This window comes from Salvia hispanica, chromosome 6 (genome assembly GCF_029641045.1).
Source record: "Salvia hispanica isolate PSC_SH4W2 chromosome 6, Shi_PSC_v1, whole genome shotgun sequence".
NCBI classification, from domain to species: Eukaryota; Viridiplantae; Streptophyta; class Magnoliopsida; order Lamiales; family Lamiaceae; genus Salvia; species Salvia hispanica.
The window spans coordinates 44611545-44626955 of NC_142697.1; the positions used below are offsets into that span (position 1 = coordinate 44611545).

Here is a 15411-nt window from a genome sequence, read left to right on the forward strand (position 1 = left end):
ATTTTGGTACTATTTTGGCTCTATTTTTGCACTTATTTTGTACATACAAATCAGTGTGGGAAATAATCACTGGGTCCCCATTGAATACCCTTGATAATTACTAAAAATAAAAAAGAGTAAAGGCCAAAATTGATACTGAACATATGATCATTTTACCTTTTTGGTCCTAAACATTATCTTGTGGTTTTTTGGTCCTCCGTCAAAAGTTTCGTTAAAAACTTAACGGTCAACGAATTTAATCCGATTTTGACCAAATTAGTCTTTTAATCCTGATTTTTAATTCACTAATTATTCCCTAATTATTTTAACAAATATTCTTTTCAAATTAGAATTAAATAAATAATTTAAATATTCTAGGGTTTAGTTCACCATCCGGCGCGATTCCACTTGCCTTTCATCTTCTTTCTTCCTCTAATCTGTCATCTTCTTCCTTCCTCAACAAAATCCAATTGTTCCCCCAAATCGAAGCAGCCCAGCCCTAATCTATATGAAATGCTTTAAAATCAAAATAGCCCAACCCTAATCTATATAAACGGAGATTCATTTCCAAGCACATTTAATTAAAAGTTTCACCTGCATAATAGGCAGTCAGGGTCACTGGATTACGTCTCGGAGGCGGTGGAATTTGAGTTGTAGGTTGTGGTCGAGGTCGATTTTGAGAGGGGAGTGGTGGCAGCTGTCGATTTCCAGTCGGAGGAGGCAAATTTTGAGTGGAAGGGTCGGAATTGTCTTCATCCGGAGGAGCTAGGGCCTGTGTAGATCCTTCTTCCTCTTCTCGAACTTCCACTGACAGTCGTTAGGGTTGCCGTAGCAACGGAAGTTAGAGTCAAATACGCACCCGCTCTTCTCCTTCTCCTTCTCTTTATCCTTCTCCATCCAGGGTTTTTTCGTTGCTTCGATTAGGGTTTCTTCGTTCCACCAAGAAAATAGGGTTAGTGGAGAACAAGGTTAGCTCTAGGACAAGGTTTTGCCGTAGCCGAGTCGCCGTTGCCGATCGGAGGTTGAGTGGATTGTTGAGAGAGAGAGACGTTTTAGTGTTGAAGTGTTGAGAGAATTGAGTGATTGAGAGAGAAAGAACCGATTGTATTCTTATTTGTTTTTTTATATTATTTATTTAATTTTAATTTTAAAAGAATATTTGTTAAAATAATTAGGGAATAATTAGTGAATTAAAAATCAGGATTAAAAGATTAATTTGGTCAAAATCGGATTAAATCTGTTGACCGTTAAGTTTTTAACGGAACTTTTGACAGAGGACCAAAATGATCAAATTGTCATATGTGCAGGACCAAATATCCCACAAGATAAAGTTTAGAACCAAAAAGGTAAAATGACCATATGTTCAAGACCAATTTTGGCATTTACTCAATAAAAAATAAAATTAAGTACTTGCAACGAGTGTGATGATATTTTTTTATAGTATATTTTATTTTCTTTATCATAACTCTCTCTTGAATAATTTTCTTTCACTAACTATATCTCTTGAATAATCAAACTACTCCGTAGTATATTACTCCATTCGTCCAAAAAAAATAGAGCTGACACGAGTTTTAATGTAAAATTAATAAAGTAAGATAGAAGAGAAAAAAAGTAAGAGAGAAGAAGAAAAAGTAAGTAAGAAGTAGTGTTAGTAGAATGATGTGTAGAGTTATTATTTGTTGAAAATTTTCAATAAATAAATATGGTCTATTATTTTGGATAACCAAAAATGGTAATCATGCTCATTTTTTTTTTGGACGGAGGGAGTAGCATGCATAATCTCCTTCTGTACACACGATCTTTTGTCTCAAATAAAATACATATAATTTGTAATGAATCACATCTTATGAAACTCTTGATAGTATTAAATTCATGCGACCCACCAATTAAGAACAATAAATAGAAAAGTCAGATATTTCAAGATTGTGTCTGGACTAATTAGTTTCAATACTGTAATTGAATTTTGGTTTTATCTTTAAACTGAAATCAGAGTGTATATCTTACAATCATTGATTTAACTTTTTCACTGGGTGTTGGATTGAAATCGATTCATTGAGACTAAAGTGAGTTAAGCCAAATTTGGTCTAAATTCACAAGATCATAAATTTGCCGTATTGAATCGCTGAATATTTATGTACATTAATAATTTTAATACCTAATTAAAACACGATGGATAGTCATTTAATTTGCTTTTATATAAAAATCAATCGCGAGGCAGGTCACCTCATAGACATTCTAAAGCACAGAATTACGACCTAAGGCGATCGGCGAGTTCATCCTGTTGGTTTCTGGACTTACAAGAAGGAATACAAAGAGATAACTGAATCGAAATTACAAAGAAGATTCGAAACAAATAAACTGAAAAGGAAATAGCCGAGTCGAGGAGACCCCTTTCCGCAAGACGAGATACGCCCCGGTAGTGCTCTTCGGATTGGCGTTTCGTCCCCAAAGATAAAACAGCTGCGTCTCTGGTGAAGCAGCACCGCTATCAACAGAGCTCCGGCGAACTGGATGAAGGAGAGGGCAGAGCTTCGACAGAAAAACAATGCAGAGGGAGGAGAGAGTGTATGATGCAGAGTGGGTTCTAGTTTTCTGTGTTGAGAATTGTTGGACATATGGGTGAGCATAAGCAATGATCGTAGGGTGCATGGAAGCTAGTGATGAGGGTGCATGCAGAGGATACTTTGGAGTTTGTTTGTTAGTTAGAAAACTAGCCGTTAGAGGCAGTTTCTTTCTTCGGTTGTAACAGGCGAGTTGAATCATCATTCACTCGTCATGTGCTTTGTATATAGCATATTAGATGAGATCAAAGGGGGTTGTAGATTGGTAACAAATACTCTTCATCATCAATAATAGATCTCTCTCTTTACTCCGGTAGATTAGCGTGTGTTCTTCAAGATTTCTTCGTGAGCTCTTAGATTAATATCAACAATTGGCGCCGTCTGTGGGAAAGAGTCATTGATCGATCATTGCTGCGATGGCGGCACGTCTAGAGGCGGAGAAATTCACCGGGAAGAACGACTACGGCTTGTGGAAGATGAAGATGAGAGCTGTGTTAGTGCAGCAGGGCTGCGGTTTTGTCTACGGCAGAAGCAGAGGAAAAGGGGAAGGCGGCCGCGCTTGATGAAAAGGCGCAGGCGAAACTAGATGAAATGCAGCTGAAAGCTCACAGCGCCGTGATCTTGTGCCTTGGTGATAAGGTGCTAAGTTAAGTGCAGGGTGAGAAGACCGCGGCTGCGATCTTGAATAAACTTGACGAAGTTTATTTGGCCAAATCCTTGGCCAATCGACTCTACATGAAGAGGAGGCTCTACTCTTATTGCTTTGCCGAGGATAAGTCCATTATTGAGCAGATGGAAGATTTTAGCAAATCTATTGATGATCTTGAAGCGATAGATGTCAAGATCAGCGACGAGGACAAAGCCATACTAGTCCTCAACGCGTTGCCAAGTTCTTATGATCAAATGAGGGATGCGATCCTTTATGGGCGTGATAAGCCGATCTCTTTGGCTGAAGTTCAAGCCGCTTTAATGGCTAAGGAGTTACAGTAGGGAGCGACAAGGCGATCAGATCCTCAGGCTGAGTCTCTCAACATAAAGAAGTTCACTAAGAAGAGATTCAAAAAGAAGTCTGATGAGCCGAAGCCTGATCCAAATGCAGCCAAAGAGACTCGATCTTGTCACTGGTGTAAGAAACCAGGACATTTAAAGAGGGATTGCTTCGCGTGGAAGCGTAAGCAAGCTGCAGAGAGTCAGCCCAGCAGCAATGTTATCAGTAGTGATGGTGATGAGCCCTCTGAGGTGATGAATATCATGGATAGGAGGCAGGGAGTTTCTTGGATTATGGACTCCGGATGCTCCTTTCACATGTGCCCTAATGAAGATTGGTTTCAAGATCTTAGAAGATGTGATGGGTCTGTTTTACTTGGCAACAATGTCTCTTGCAACATCAAAGGAATTGGTAGCATCAAGATGAGAATGTTTGATGGCTCTGTGAGGATTCTTTCTGAGGTGAGACTTATTCCAGATGTTAAAAGGAATTTGATCTCCCTTGGAACCCTTGAGAGGAAAGGTTATTTGTTCATATCAGAGAATGGGGAAATGAGAGTTTGTAAAGACTCAAAGGTGAAGATGCTTGCTCATAGAATGGGCAGCCTCTACTATCTTCAAGCAACTGTGATAACTGGAGAGGCTAATGTTGCAATTAGCTCTGATCTCAGAAGCTGGCACTTGAGATTAGGTCATGCAGCTGAGGGATCACTGAAGGCTCTCATCAAGAAAGGGGCCATTAATGCTAGTCCAGATGAAATGCTCCAACCTTGTGAGGATTGCTTGCTAGGAAAGGCCAAGAAGCTCTCATTTCCTACTGGTAAGCACACCTCAGATGCTCCTCTTGATTATATTCATTCAGACCTTTGGGGCCCTGCTCCAGTGAAGAGCATGGGTGGTGGCAAGTACTATATGTCTATTATAGATGACTACTCTAGGAAAGTTTGGGTGTATGTGCTGAAAGATAAGTCTGATGCTTTTAGTACTTTCAAGACTTGGTGTAATGAAATGCAAACTGAGAAGGGGAAGTCACCAAAGATTCTTAGAACAGACAATGATCTTGAATATCTCTCAAAGGAGTTTGATGGTTTTTGTCACGAGAGAGGTATCAAAAGGCACAAGACGGTTCCTGCCAACCCACAACAAAATGGAGTAGCGGAGCGTATGAATAGAACATTGTTGGAAAGGATAAGGTGCTTGCTATCCTCCTCTGGTCTTGAAAAGCATTTCTGGGGTGAGGCTGTTGCTACTGCAGCCTATTTGATCAACAAGTGCCCATCCTCAGGGATAGGTGGTGATGTTCCAGTGAGAGATGGTATGGAGGGAAGTCTGATTACATGAGCTTGAGACCTTTTGGATGTAAGGTATATGCACACAAGAAATAAGGAAAGCTCAATGCTAGAGCTGAGAAATGTATCATGCTTGGCTATCCCAAAGGAGTTAAAGGTTATAGGCTCTGGTGCATTGAGCCTAACAATGGAAGGATTGTTCTGAGTAGGGATGTGGTTTTTATGGAAGATGAGATGCCACTCCTTGACAAGGCAACTGCAGCTGATAGCAGCTCAGAGGATAGGACAGTGGAGACTCAGTTGGAAAATCATTTTGAGGTGGAGGCTGATGGAGGTTCTGTGGGTACTGAGGAGGTTCAGCAGCCAGAGATTGATACTGAGCAGGGGTTATCAACACCATAAAGCTATCATTTGGCTAGAGACAGACCAAGGAGGCAAAATGTGCAGCCTCCAGCAAGATTTTCTGACTATCACATGCTCTCTTATGCCTTACACATAGCTGAGGAGCTGGAACCTATATCCTATGAAGAAGCTATGAGAAGTCCAGAGAGAGAGCAGTGGGTTCAAGCTATGAAAGAAGAGCTAGAGTCTCTGATCAGCAACAAAACTTGGATCTTGGTTGACAGAGATGAGTCAAGAAAGGTCATTGGATGCAAGTGGGTTTTCAAGAAGAAAATAGAGTCAACTCAGGCTCAAACCATAAGATTCAAGGCAAGGCTGGTGGCAAAAGGTTTTAACCAAGAGGAAGGGATAGATTTCAACGAGGTTTTCTCACCAGTTGTGAAGCACAACTCTATAAGAGTATTATTGGCAGTGGCTGCTAAGAAGAATTGGGAGTTGGAGCAGCTGGATGTAAAGACAGCCTTTTTAAATGGGGATTTGGAAGAGACAATATACATGGCACGGCCTCAAGGCTTTGAAGTCCCTGGTTCAGAACAGAAAGTATGTTTGCTAAAGAAAAGCATATATGGTCTGAAACAAAGTAGCAGACAGTGGTACTTGAAGTTTGGAGAAAGTCTGGCTAGATTGGGATTTTGTAGATCTCTTTGTAGATTGGGATTTTGTAGATTGGTTTATGTGACTCAGACTATGCTTCTAATCTTGATACAAGAAGGTCCCAAACAGGATATGTGTTCACCTTATTTGGTTCAGCTGTGTGTTGGAAGTCGAATCTGCAAGATGTGGTAGCTCTATCAACAACAGAGGCCGAGTACATTGCCCTTACATCAGCTGTGAAGGAAAGCAAGTGGCTCATGGGGTTGATTTCTGAGTTTGGAGTTGAGCAAGCTGGAGTGACAGTCCATTGTGACAACAATGGAGCTTTATGCTTGGCTAGACATCAGATGTTCCATGAACGCAGCAAACATATAGATGTCAGGCTACACTTTGTAAGAGATGAAGTTGAAAGCGGCCGGGTTAAGATTGTCAAGATTGACACAGCTCATAATCCAGCCGATATGCTCACTAAACCATTGAGCAAAGAAAAGTTCCAATACTGCTGCAGACTTGTAGGCTTACATGTGATGGATTTCTGATCTTTGCTATGTCACCCAAGGTGGAGATTGTTGGACATATGGGTGAGCATAAGCAATGATCGTAGGGTGCATGGAAGCTAGTGATGAGGGTGCATGCAGAGGATACTTTGGAGTTTGTTTGTTAGTTAGAAAACTAGCCGTTAGAGGCAGTTTCTTTCTTCGGTTGTAACAGACGAGTTGAATCATCATTCACTCGTCATGTGCTTTGTATATAGCATATTAGATGAGATCAAAGGGGGTTGTAGATTGGTAACAAATACTCTTCATCATCAATAATAGATCTCTCTCTTTACTCCGGTAGATCAGCGTGTGTTCTTCAAGATTTCTTCGTGAGCTCTTAGATTAATATCAACAAGAATGCTAGAATGGCTAGCCTATTTATAGGCTCAGTCCACTGTAGGGGTCAACACAGCCTTGATGGCTGTCATCAATGCCAGACCGTAACGGTCGTCGGTTACGAGCTGTAACGTTCGGGCATTACGAGCCGTTACACGCTCTGAGCTAGAGAGGCTGAGTCTAGAAGCTTCTAGATTCGTTCACGACGTGGACTATCACGTGTCAGCCACGTTGGCTTATCGCGTCATACTGACGAGGTGGCATCCCGCTTGGCTCGTTGACGTGGAAACGGTGTTGGTCTAAAAAGAACTAGACCCTCTAGACTTGGGCCAAGCCCGCAACTAGGTCCAAGCACCAAGCCCAAAGAACAACCCAAACCCAAGCACCAAGCCCAAAAAACAGCCCAAAGACCAATTGCCAAGAGCAAGGGCGCGGGCTCAAGGCTCGCGGCGGGGCGGGCGGCGCGCGCGTGTGCGCGCATGTGGGCTCTTACAACCCATCTTAGTCCACTATAATTATTACATGTAATAATCCTTCTTATTAAATACTAGTTTAATAAGGTTGTAACTTCCAATGTGGGATAATTAACTCTCTTAATTATTCCCTAAGCTTCTCTCATAGCTCATTAAGTTTGCAATTTTGCACAACTTTAATCCATTATTTCTCACTCACCGGGAATCGGATTTGAGAAAATAAATATACCACGGTCATCTACTCCGAACGTAGATCGATACTATATTATTTAATTTCATAAAATTAAATATCTCGTTGAAATTATAATTGGTCAAAGTTGATTGACCGGGCATAGATTCCAACACACCCATCCGAACCCTCTGCACCGTGTAGATAATTTCTCCAACCATACACCAAATCCAAACCCTTTTTTGGTTTTTTCAATGGAATAACATCTCCGACCATGCTCCAAAAATGAGTTTTGGTGTAGAAATCTTTTCCAACCATACACTAAACTCAAATCCATTTTCGGTGTTTTTGTGTGAAACAACACCAAATATGGTTGTGAGACAAAAAACTCAAAAAAGGGGTAATTAAATTTTGAATTTGGTGTAAACGGTTGGAGTAAAACTACTTTTTGGAGTGACGTATACTCAAAAATGAGTTTAAGTTTGGTGTAATTGGTACTGCAAAATTTTTGTGAGACAAATACTCCAAAATAGTGAAAATTTTTAAATATGGAGTAAAACTACTTTTTGGTGATATATATACTCAAAAATGAGTTTGAGTTTGGCGTAAATGTTTGGAGATGGCCTTACGTCCTCTCCTTCTCTGCACCCGGTCCTGCTGCTTCGTCTGACACCTTTTCGCGGATTCGTGATTGGACACCCTTCCGAATGCTCGTGCTTTCATCATCACCAGATTGCCGCGGAGCCATTGTAATAAATGTTAATGATAATGTAATGTTCTCACCGGCTAATAATATATAGGGATTGAGATTGAATGGTCAGAGAAGAAAAAGAAATCGGATATTGCTTAACAAAATCAGGGTTAATCGGTTTGATTCACACCTACTCCATAATCTTACTACACATCAGAATTCTCTCATAAACTTATTGGAAACACGTATCATCAAATTCCGGAAAGGCAATAAGAATATAGTTTAAATAATTATGAAGATCGAGATTACATATAAATCTCTCATTTTAGTTTGTAGTAGGTGGATTAGGATATGATAGATTCTTGAGAAATGAAAGTATTATATTTGCGTAAGTAGCTGGCAATAATAGAATAGAATAGATGTTGATAATTAATTAGAAATAGATATTCTATTAAACAATATATTTTACTAAATCTGAAATTTCACGTGGCCTTTGTAGAGGGAATCTTATTTATCCTATTAGGGATGTGATCAAATAAAAACTCTAACTATTGTACAAACTCAAAACTATGATTTGGACCATTGAAAAATGTCAACAGATAAAAAAAACATCAATAGGAAAATATCAATAGAATTTCAACGGTAGTCAATGATTGATGTTGTGTTAATATTGTGTTGACATTAAAAGTTTGAAATTTTATACTGTGTTGATATTGTATTGAAACTGTGTTGAAGCTATGTTGAAGAGTTTTGAGTTTGTACAATATATAAGTTTTCATTTTATCACTACCCTATCCTATTATTGGTATGTCACATAATACCCACAAAAGATCATGTGTATTAAATAGTACTCCCTCCGTCCCGGAGTATTAGACTCACATGATTTAAGGAATTGATATTTAAATAGTTAAAGTGGAGAGAGTAAAGTATGAGAGAGGGAAAAAGTAGGGGAGAGAAGAGAGAAAAAAGTAGGTGGAGAATAAAATAAGATAGATGCTTTTTGCTAATACCTTGGGACGGAGGGAGTACTGATTATTACTATAATTAATTTATTTTGAATTACTAATTCACAATGCATTAATAGGAAGACATCGATCTTTATTGAAATGAAGCAGAAAGGAAAACAAAAGAAATAAGTTCAAACAACAGTACTGAAAATGGAAATCGGAAAGCAAATTAAGAAAGAGACGAAAGGGAAAGGTGATCGATGTGAATGAATGGGAAATGGCCATGTTCAGGCTGCTGCAGACTGAGGTTGCAGAATTTGAAAGTTGAAGTTGTAGCAACTGACTCCATTGTAGATACCGTCAGTCTGACTGTAGTAGGTAATTTCGCCGGTGGTGGAGCTCACGTCTTCCTGAGTGTAAGTATAAGGGATGTTGCAGGTGCCCTGCGTCCCAACATAAGCAACTGTGACCGTTGAATTAGCGGGCACAGGAACAGTGCCCGTAGCCGTAACTGAAGTGGTAGTGGTTACGGTGGTGTCCCATTGAAGCGTCGAGTCGATGCTAAAAGACATTTCAATCGTGGTCTCCTCAATCAAGGGAATCCCTGCTTCTATGGTGATATCCACCCCTGCTGAGATGGAAGTCCCGCGGCTGAAAGTATAAGAGATCTCGTTTTGATACGTGATGGACACCTCCATGGAGGCTTCCTCATCGTTGGAGTTGGTGAGGGTGGACGTGCCCGCCACGTAAGGCGTCTCGTTAAGGATCATAGCATCCTCCATGTTATACGCCACGCCGTAGATCTTTCTTTGGGACACCCGTTCCTGCACCTGCATTCTCGCTTCACTCGCGATGGTGTCGATCGAGGCAGCTAAACACTCCACCATTGTGGCGTCTGTCGTCAGGCGTTTGCAGAAGTTGTTGTTGGCTGCGCTTCGAAGCACAATCGTGGTATCGTCGATTTTAACCGGCCAGAAGAAACTGGCGGTTTCATCAGCAGTGCTGTCGTCCCAGTTGCTGTATACCCATTGATCGTTAACGTTGGTATACCAGAACCTGTCGTAGTAATTACAAAGTATCCGCACGTGTCCGTCGGGCATGAGCGTCACGGTGTGCCCCGAGGTGTCATTGTTGGGATCGTTGGATTGGAACCGCAAGAACCATCCATCCGGCTGGTAAGCATGGAGCCACATCCCGTTGTCTCCTTTCAGGGCTATGTTAGTCGGCAGCTGGACTAATGTGTTCCCATCCACAAACCCTAGAGCCGTGGCGCTGCCGCTGCCGCTGCCGCTTTCGTCCACGTACAGACTGCTGGTGGAGTTGTTCATCACCACGGGCCACCCCGTCTGGACGTGAGTGAAAGACACCACCGCGTTTGATTGCAGGTTCGGCTCGAAGAGCGTGCACGACGGATCCGTCGTGTCCTCCACTTTCTGGCTTGATACGGCCACGATGGAGTTGTCGTCTGTGTTCTTTTGCCAATATTTGTTGTTGTAAGTGAATCGGAGGTGGACGTATTTGCTGTTCGCCGTTGCTTGCTCCACCGTGATCTTCACCACCGTGTTGAACACGCTGTCGCTTCCGCTTCCCACCGACTTGTCATCCTTGCAGTACACATAAGGGTTTGTTGCTGCAGTTGGGACGTTGAGCACGATAGAGTTTGGAAGCAAACTAGTAGTCATGTTTCTCCAACTTCACCAAATAAATTTACAAGGTATAATTTGTTGTTAGCTAGGGTTAATAATAAATAATATTATATACTATGTACTAAGACTAATGTACAAGTGCAACCATATAAATAACACTCCTAGCTACTAGTAAAATACAAACATTGACAAGTAGGAAATGTCAAAGCTTCAACTTGAATCGATGAAATGAGACTTACCAATAAAGGCTGAGAAGTAGAAATGCCAAATGATTAAGCTTGAGTTTACTTGTGTTTGTGTGTGTCTTTCTACAAATGAATCCACTCTATTTATAGATGCCTATGCACTTCTTCTAGCCTCCATTATTTGCTATAGCTGTTCAAACAAATATTTAATTAATTTGGGCACATGATTAATTGTTTGTGTTTTTAATTAATTATTACTATCTAGCATATCAAAGCATATACATCTGCATATGATATCTCGATAATATCTTCCTTCATTAAAAAATGATAAAAAGATATTTCCCTTTGGCATATACTACTACAAAACAAAAACTTGTACTACTAGAATAACCAAACTCTCACATTGAGAGCTTCAAAAAAAAAAAAAATTTACCGTTTAACTTCAATGAAATTAGAAATGTACTAGTGCTATATATCAAATAATTATGATTAACAATGAAGAGAGAGGAGACAAGATTTTATGCACATATCAAGTGGAGCTCTCCCAAACTCAATACCGAAAAGTACTCCCTCTGTCCATTCCGTAGAAATAGGATGAATTTCCTTTTTCGTTCATTTTATAGTAATAGATCACATCCATTTCTAGAAATATTTTCTCATTCTCTTTTACTTTATTATTTATAGCTCCACAATCTATTACACTATTTCAAATTCTTCTCTCTCTATTATTTTACCAATTATATATTAAAACACGTATCATCCTCAAATGACATATTTCTATTGAACAGAGGGAGGGAGTATAAGATTGCATTGACAAGTAAAATACTAGCAAAAGTCTTGAATTTCAGTACACTGGATGTTGGTTTGAGATGCAGTCATTGAGACATAGTAACATCTAAACTTGAGTTACTATGTTCAAACCAAATTTGGTCTAAATTCACAACAACTTATCATTATTATCATGATCAAAACACACTACGCATTAAGATTATCAAATTGTAATCAAACCACACTCACGCACTCACAAATTTATTAATTACTAGTACCACTTTCTAGACTAACATCCCCAAATCTGGGTGTGGTTTAAACTAGGGTTAAGCACAGTTCTAAACTCATAAGATTATCTTATTTGGATCACACTATGCATTAACATTTTCAAATTGTCTATAGACTAATTGTAACTAAATTTCTCCACAATATATTTCTTACTATAATAGACATTGTATAGTGAAATACTCCATAAACTAAAGATTATACTTCCTCCATCACAACTAAGTTGGAGTATTTTTATTCGCCACAGAGATTAAAAAATTAATTGTGTGAGTGGATTAAAAGGAGATAACATATAATAGGAGAAAGAATAAATATGAGAGATATATAACAAGAGTAGAGTAAAAGAATAAATAATGTAAGAATAATTAAATATTTTGTTTTTAATAAAAAAGAAAAAAGAAAAAAGAAAATGACTCAACTTAGTTGGGACATCTCAAAAAGAAACATGACTCGTTTAGTTGAGACAGAGAAAGTAATTAAACTACTCAAATTATTAGTTAACGTAGGTCTGTATATTTTTATTTCATAGTACTATGCTTCTAATTTGTCAGGATGAAATTTAAAACAAGAAAAAAGTATGTATATATTCCATCCGTTCTCAAAAAATAGATTAATTTCACCACCTTTTTCTTCTTTCTCTTACTTTTTTCATCTCTCTGTTCTTATTTACGATTGCATATTAAAATCCGTGGGTCATTTACAAGTTTATCTAGTATTTTTTTAGGACAAAGAGAGTATGAATAAATGTTCACAATGGCTCTCTTTTTCAGTAAGATATCTTGTGCGTGGTTAACTTGCCACATGAAGTGTATTGTATTGTTGTATTATTTATTTATTTATAGTAAGAATTTTGGATATAGTTCTACTAGGCTCCAAATAAATTAATTTAATTTTTGCTTATTGTACTATATACAGTATTCTTATCGAAATAATACAGCCAGCCTTATTGGACTATATCTGATTCCCTCGGAGATATTGGTATCTAAAATATATAGCTATGATTATTTAAAAATTTATTATTAAATGACCTTTCAAAATCAGATATTCAGATTTCAGAAACTGACTTCACGTGAATAAATATGGGTATGTCTCCATATGAATATTAATTTAAAATAAATTAATAATAATCAATATTTAATGTGATGATATTTTTCATAATGTATGAGATTTTTTTTTATCATAACACACACTCTTTTGTATAGGCAATGCGCTACATTTTATTTTTTATAACGTAAACATATGATGAGATGAAAAAGTATTTTTATTTTATCATCTTGATTTGGATGGTGGAATAAATATGAGTAATTTATAGAGATACTAAAATTTGCTCAATTTGTTAAAATAAAAATTGCAGATGAGCTGCGGTGGATTGATTTAGGCACATGGGTTCATCAAGTACTAATGGCGGGCTATCATACTCCGAAGAGATAAGCTATTAAAATGGGTTCTGCCTAAAAATATCATAATTAAACAAATAAATATTACTACGGCGGGCTAAATTATGCAGACAAAATCAGTACTAACAAATAAAAATATAGGGACCTATTTTAGAAGTAATTTGAGTAATTTAACGGTATAATCAATAATGTTTACTTATTAGTGTATAGATTAATTAAAACTCGTATCATCCTCAACTAATTTATATCTATAGGACTAAGAGAGAGTATTTACCAAAAATATTTAAACTAAAAGATGATATTGTCTCCGTTGCACTCTGAGTAGACCATTTTTAAATCGACACAAGATTTTATGTAGTGTTATTTTATGAGTTAGTGGAGAGAATAAAATAAAATAAAGAGAAAAAATAGAAATAGTGATGTTTCCATATTTAGAAAAGTGTCATTGAGGGTGACATTCAGAAAAAAAAAATGTGTTACTTAAAATATATTTAACTATGAAATGTTTTTTTAGAATTGTTTATACTCGACGATTGTGTTACCAATTTCGTATCTACGCTCTCCTCAAATGAAAATGTACTATGTTTAATTTTTTGGTAGTTTATCTAGGCAGCATAGGTACCCAATAATTAATCAATTTGGGCATATACTAGTATGTCTTTTTTAATAATCAAAAGGATTCGCATTTGATCTTTTACTAATAAATTAATTTTGGGATATGCTTGTCTGTGTTATTAATTAATTAAAACTAGCATATCGAAGCATATCTGCATGTCTCTCGATAACATCGTCCTATATTAATAAAATATGATAAAAAAAATAAAAAAAACTTGTGGAACCACACTCTCATTGTGAGCTCCAAAAAGAGTTATTTAAACTTAATGAAAATATGTCAAATTTCAAAATTATATAACCTCTATCTAAATTATATTCTCCCTATGTATTATTAATAATAAAATATTTTTCTTTTTGAATTGTCTCATTAAAAATAAAATATTTTCTAAAATGTAAATAATATCATTTCTATTTTTTCCTCATTCTTGCTTTAATCTCTCTACATTAATTTATAAAACAACGTCGTATAAAATTTCATACTAGAAATCAAATGTATCATAATTTATTTGGACGGAGGGATTACTAATGTTTTTCTTATAAACTTCAAATTGATGTTTTTTTGTAAACTTTCTTTTATGATGCGCGTTGAACATTTTATTTTGAAGATGGAACATTTTTTTGTCCGCGAACTTTACCAAATTTTCAATTTTGTTTCATAACATTGAAAATATTTTCAGAGATTTATTAACTTCGATGTAATATTGACATTTATAAGCAACTTTTGTTTACTTTAGCTGGCTGAATCCTGATGTTGGCGCGTGGGCTGAAGATGCTCTTGTCTCCGTCGACGACGCTGCCCGTTGTCCTTGCTGAACGCATAAGTGTTTGAAGCAGCTTTTGGTTCGTTGAGTACCACTGATAACGGAAGCGCAATAGACGACATCTTTGATCTCCAACTTCATCACAAAGTAAATGGGCGAATCTAGCCTATTATGAGGTGGGGCATTTGCCCCTCCTCAATTCGTGTTTGCCTTTATAAATTTGTTATAAATTTTTAAATATATGTATACGATTGCACTTATTGCCCCTGCTCAAATATAAATTTTTTTTATATTATAATTTTGCCCCTCTTATAATAAAATCCTGGATACGCCCCTAAACACAATACGAGTGTTTTATTAGGGTTAATTAATATCCATTTTGTCTCAATAGATATGAAATATTTGGTTTTCGGCTTAAGATTTATGCAATGTTGGTTCGAAACCGAAACCGAAACCGAAATATAAAAAACTGAGTTTCACGTGTTCATGTTAGAGGTGCCCACGGTTCAGGAACCGCCGGTTCCGATTTTGGAAATTATTGAACCGGAATCGAACAACAAGGGTGTTTCGCGGTTACAGTTCCGGTTCGAAAACCGTCGGTTCGGAACCGAACCGACGGTTTTCCTACAGTTTTTGACGGTTCAACAATGCTTAGTTCCAATATTTATTTAATTAAAACTTAGAATTTGTTTCCACTACTTCACTTAATAAAGTAATTGAATTACTTATCTTTTTATTTTGTAAACGATAAAATTATTAATATAATGATAACACTACTATTGGACTC

The 15411-nt window shown here is 37.4% G+C and overlaps 1 protein-coding gene and 1 long non-coding RNA gene across 2 annotated transcripts; both read right to left on the minus strand.

Annotated features, from left to right (window-relative positions):
- Positions 1–255: 255 nt before the first annotated feature.
- Positions 256–1053, minus strand: LOC148923880 (uncharacterized). The gene is made up of 2 exons (XR_016132649.1): positions 574–1053; positions 256–483 (listed from the first exon to the last, which is right to left on the minus strand). It is a non-coding gene; the product is annotated as an uncharacterized LOC148923880 (long non-coding RNA).
- Positions 1054–9103: 8050 nt separating this feature from the next.
- LOC125208517 (uncharacterized) lies at positions 9104–10896 on the minus strand. Its single transcript, XM_089059931.1, has 2 exons — positions 10853–10896; positions 9104–10659 (listed from the first exon to the last, which is right to left on the minus strand). The coding sequence occupies exon 2, from the start codon at positions 10647–10649 to the stop codon at positions 9255–9257; it is 1395 nt and encodes a 464-aa protein (XP_088916057.1). The 5' UTR covers positions 10650–10659; positions 10853–10896; the 3' UTR covers positions 9104–9254.
- Positions 10897–15411: the final 4515 nt, after the last annotated feature.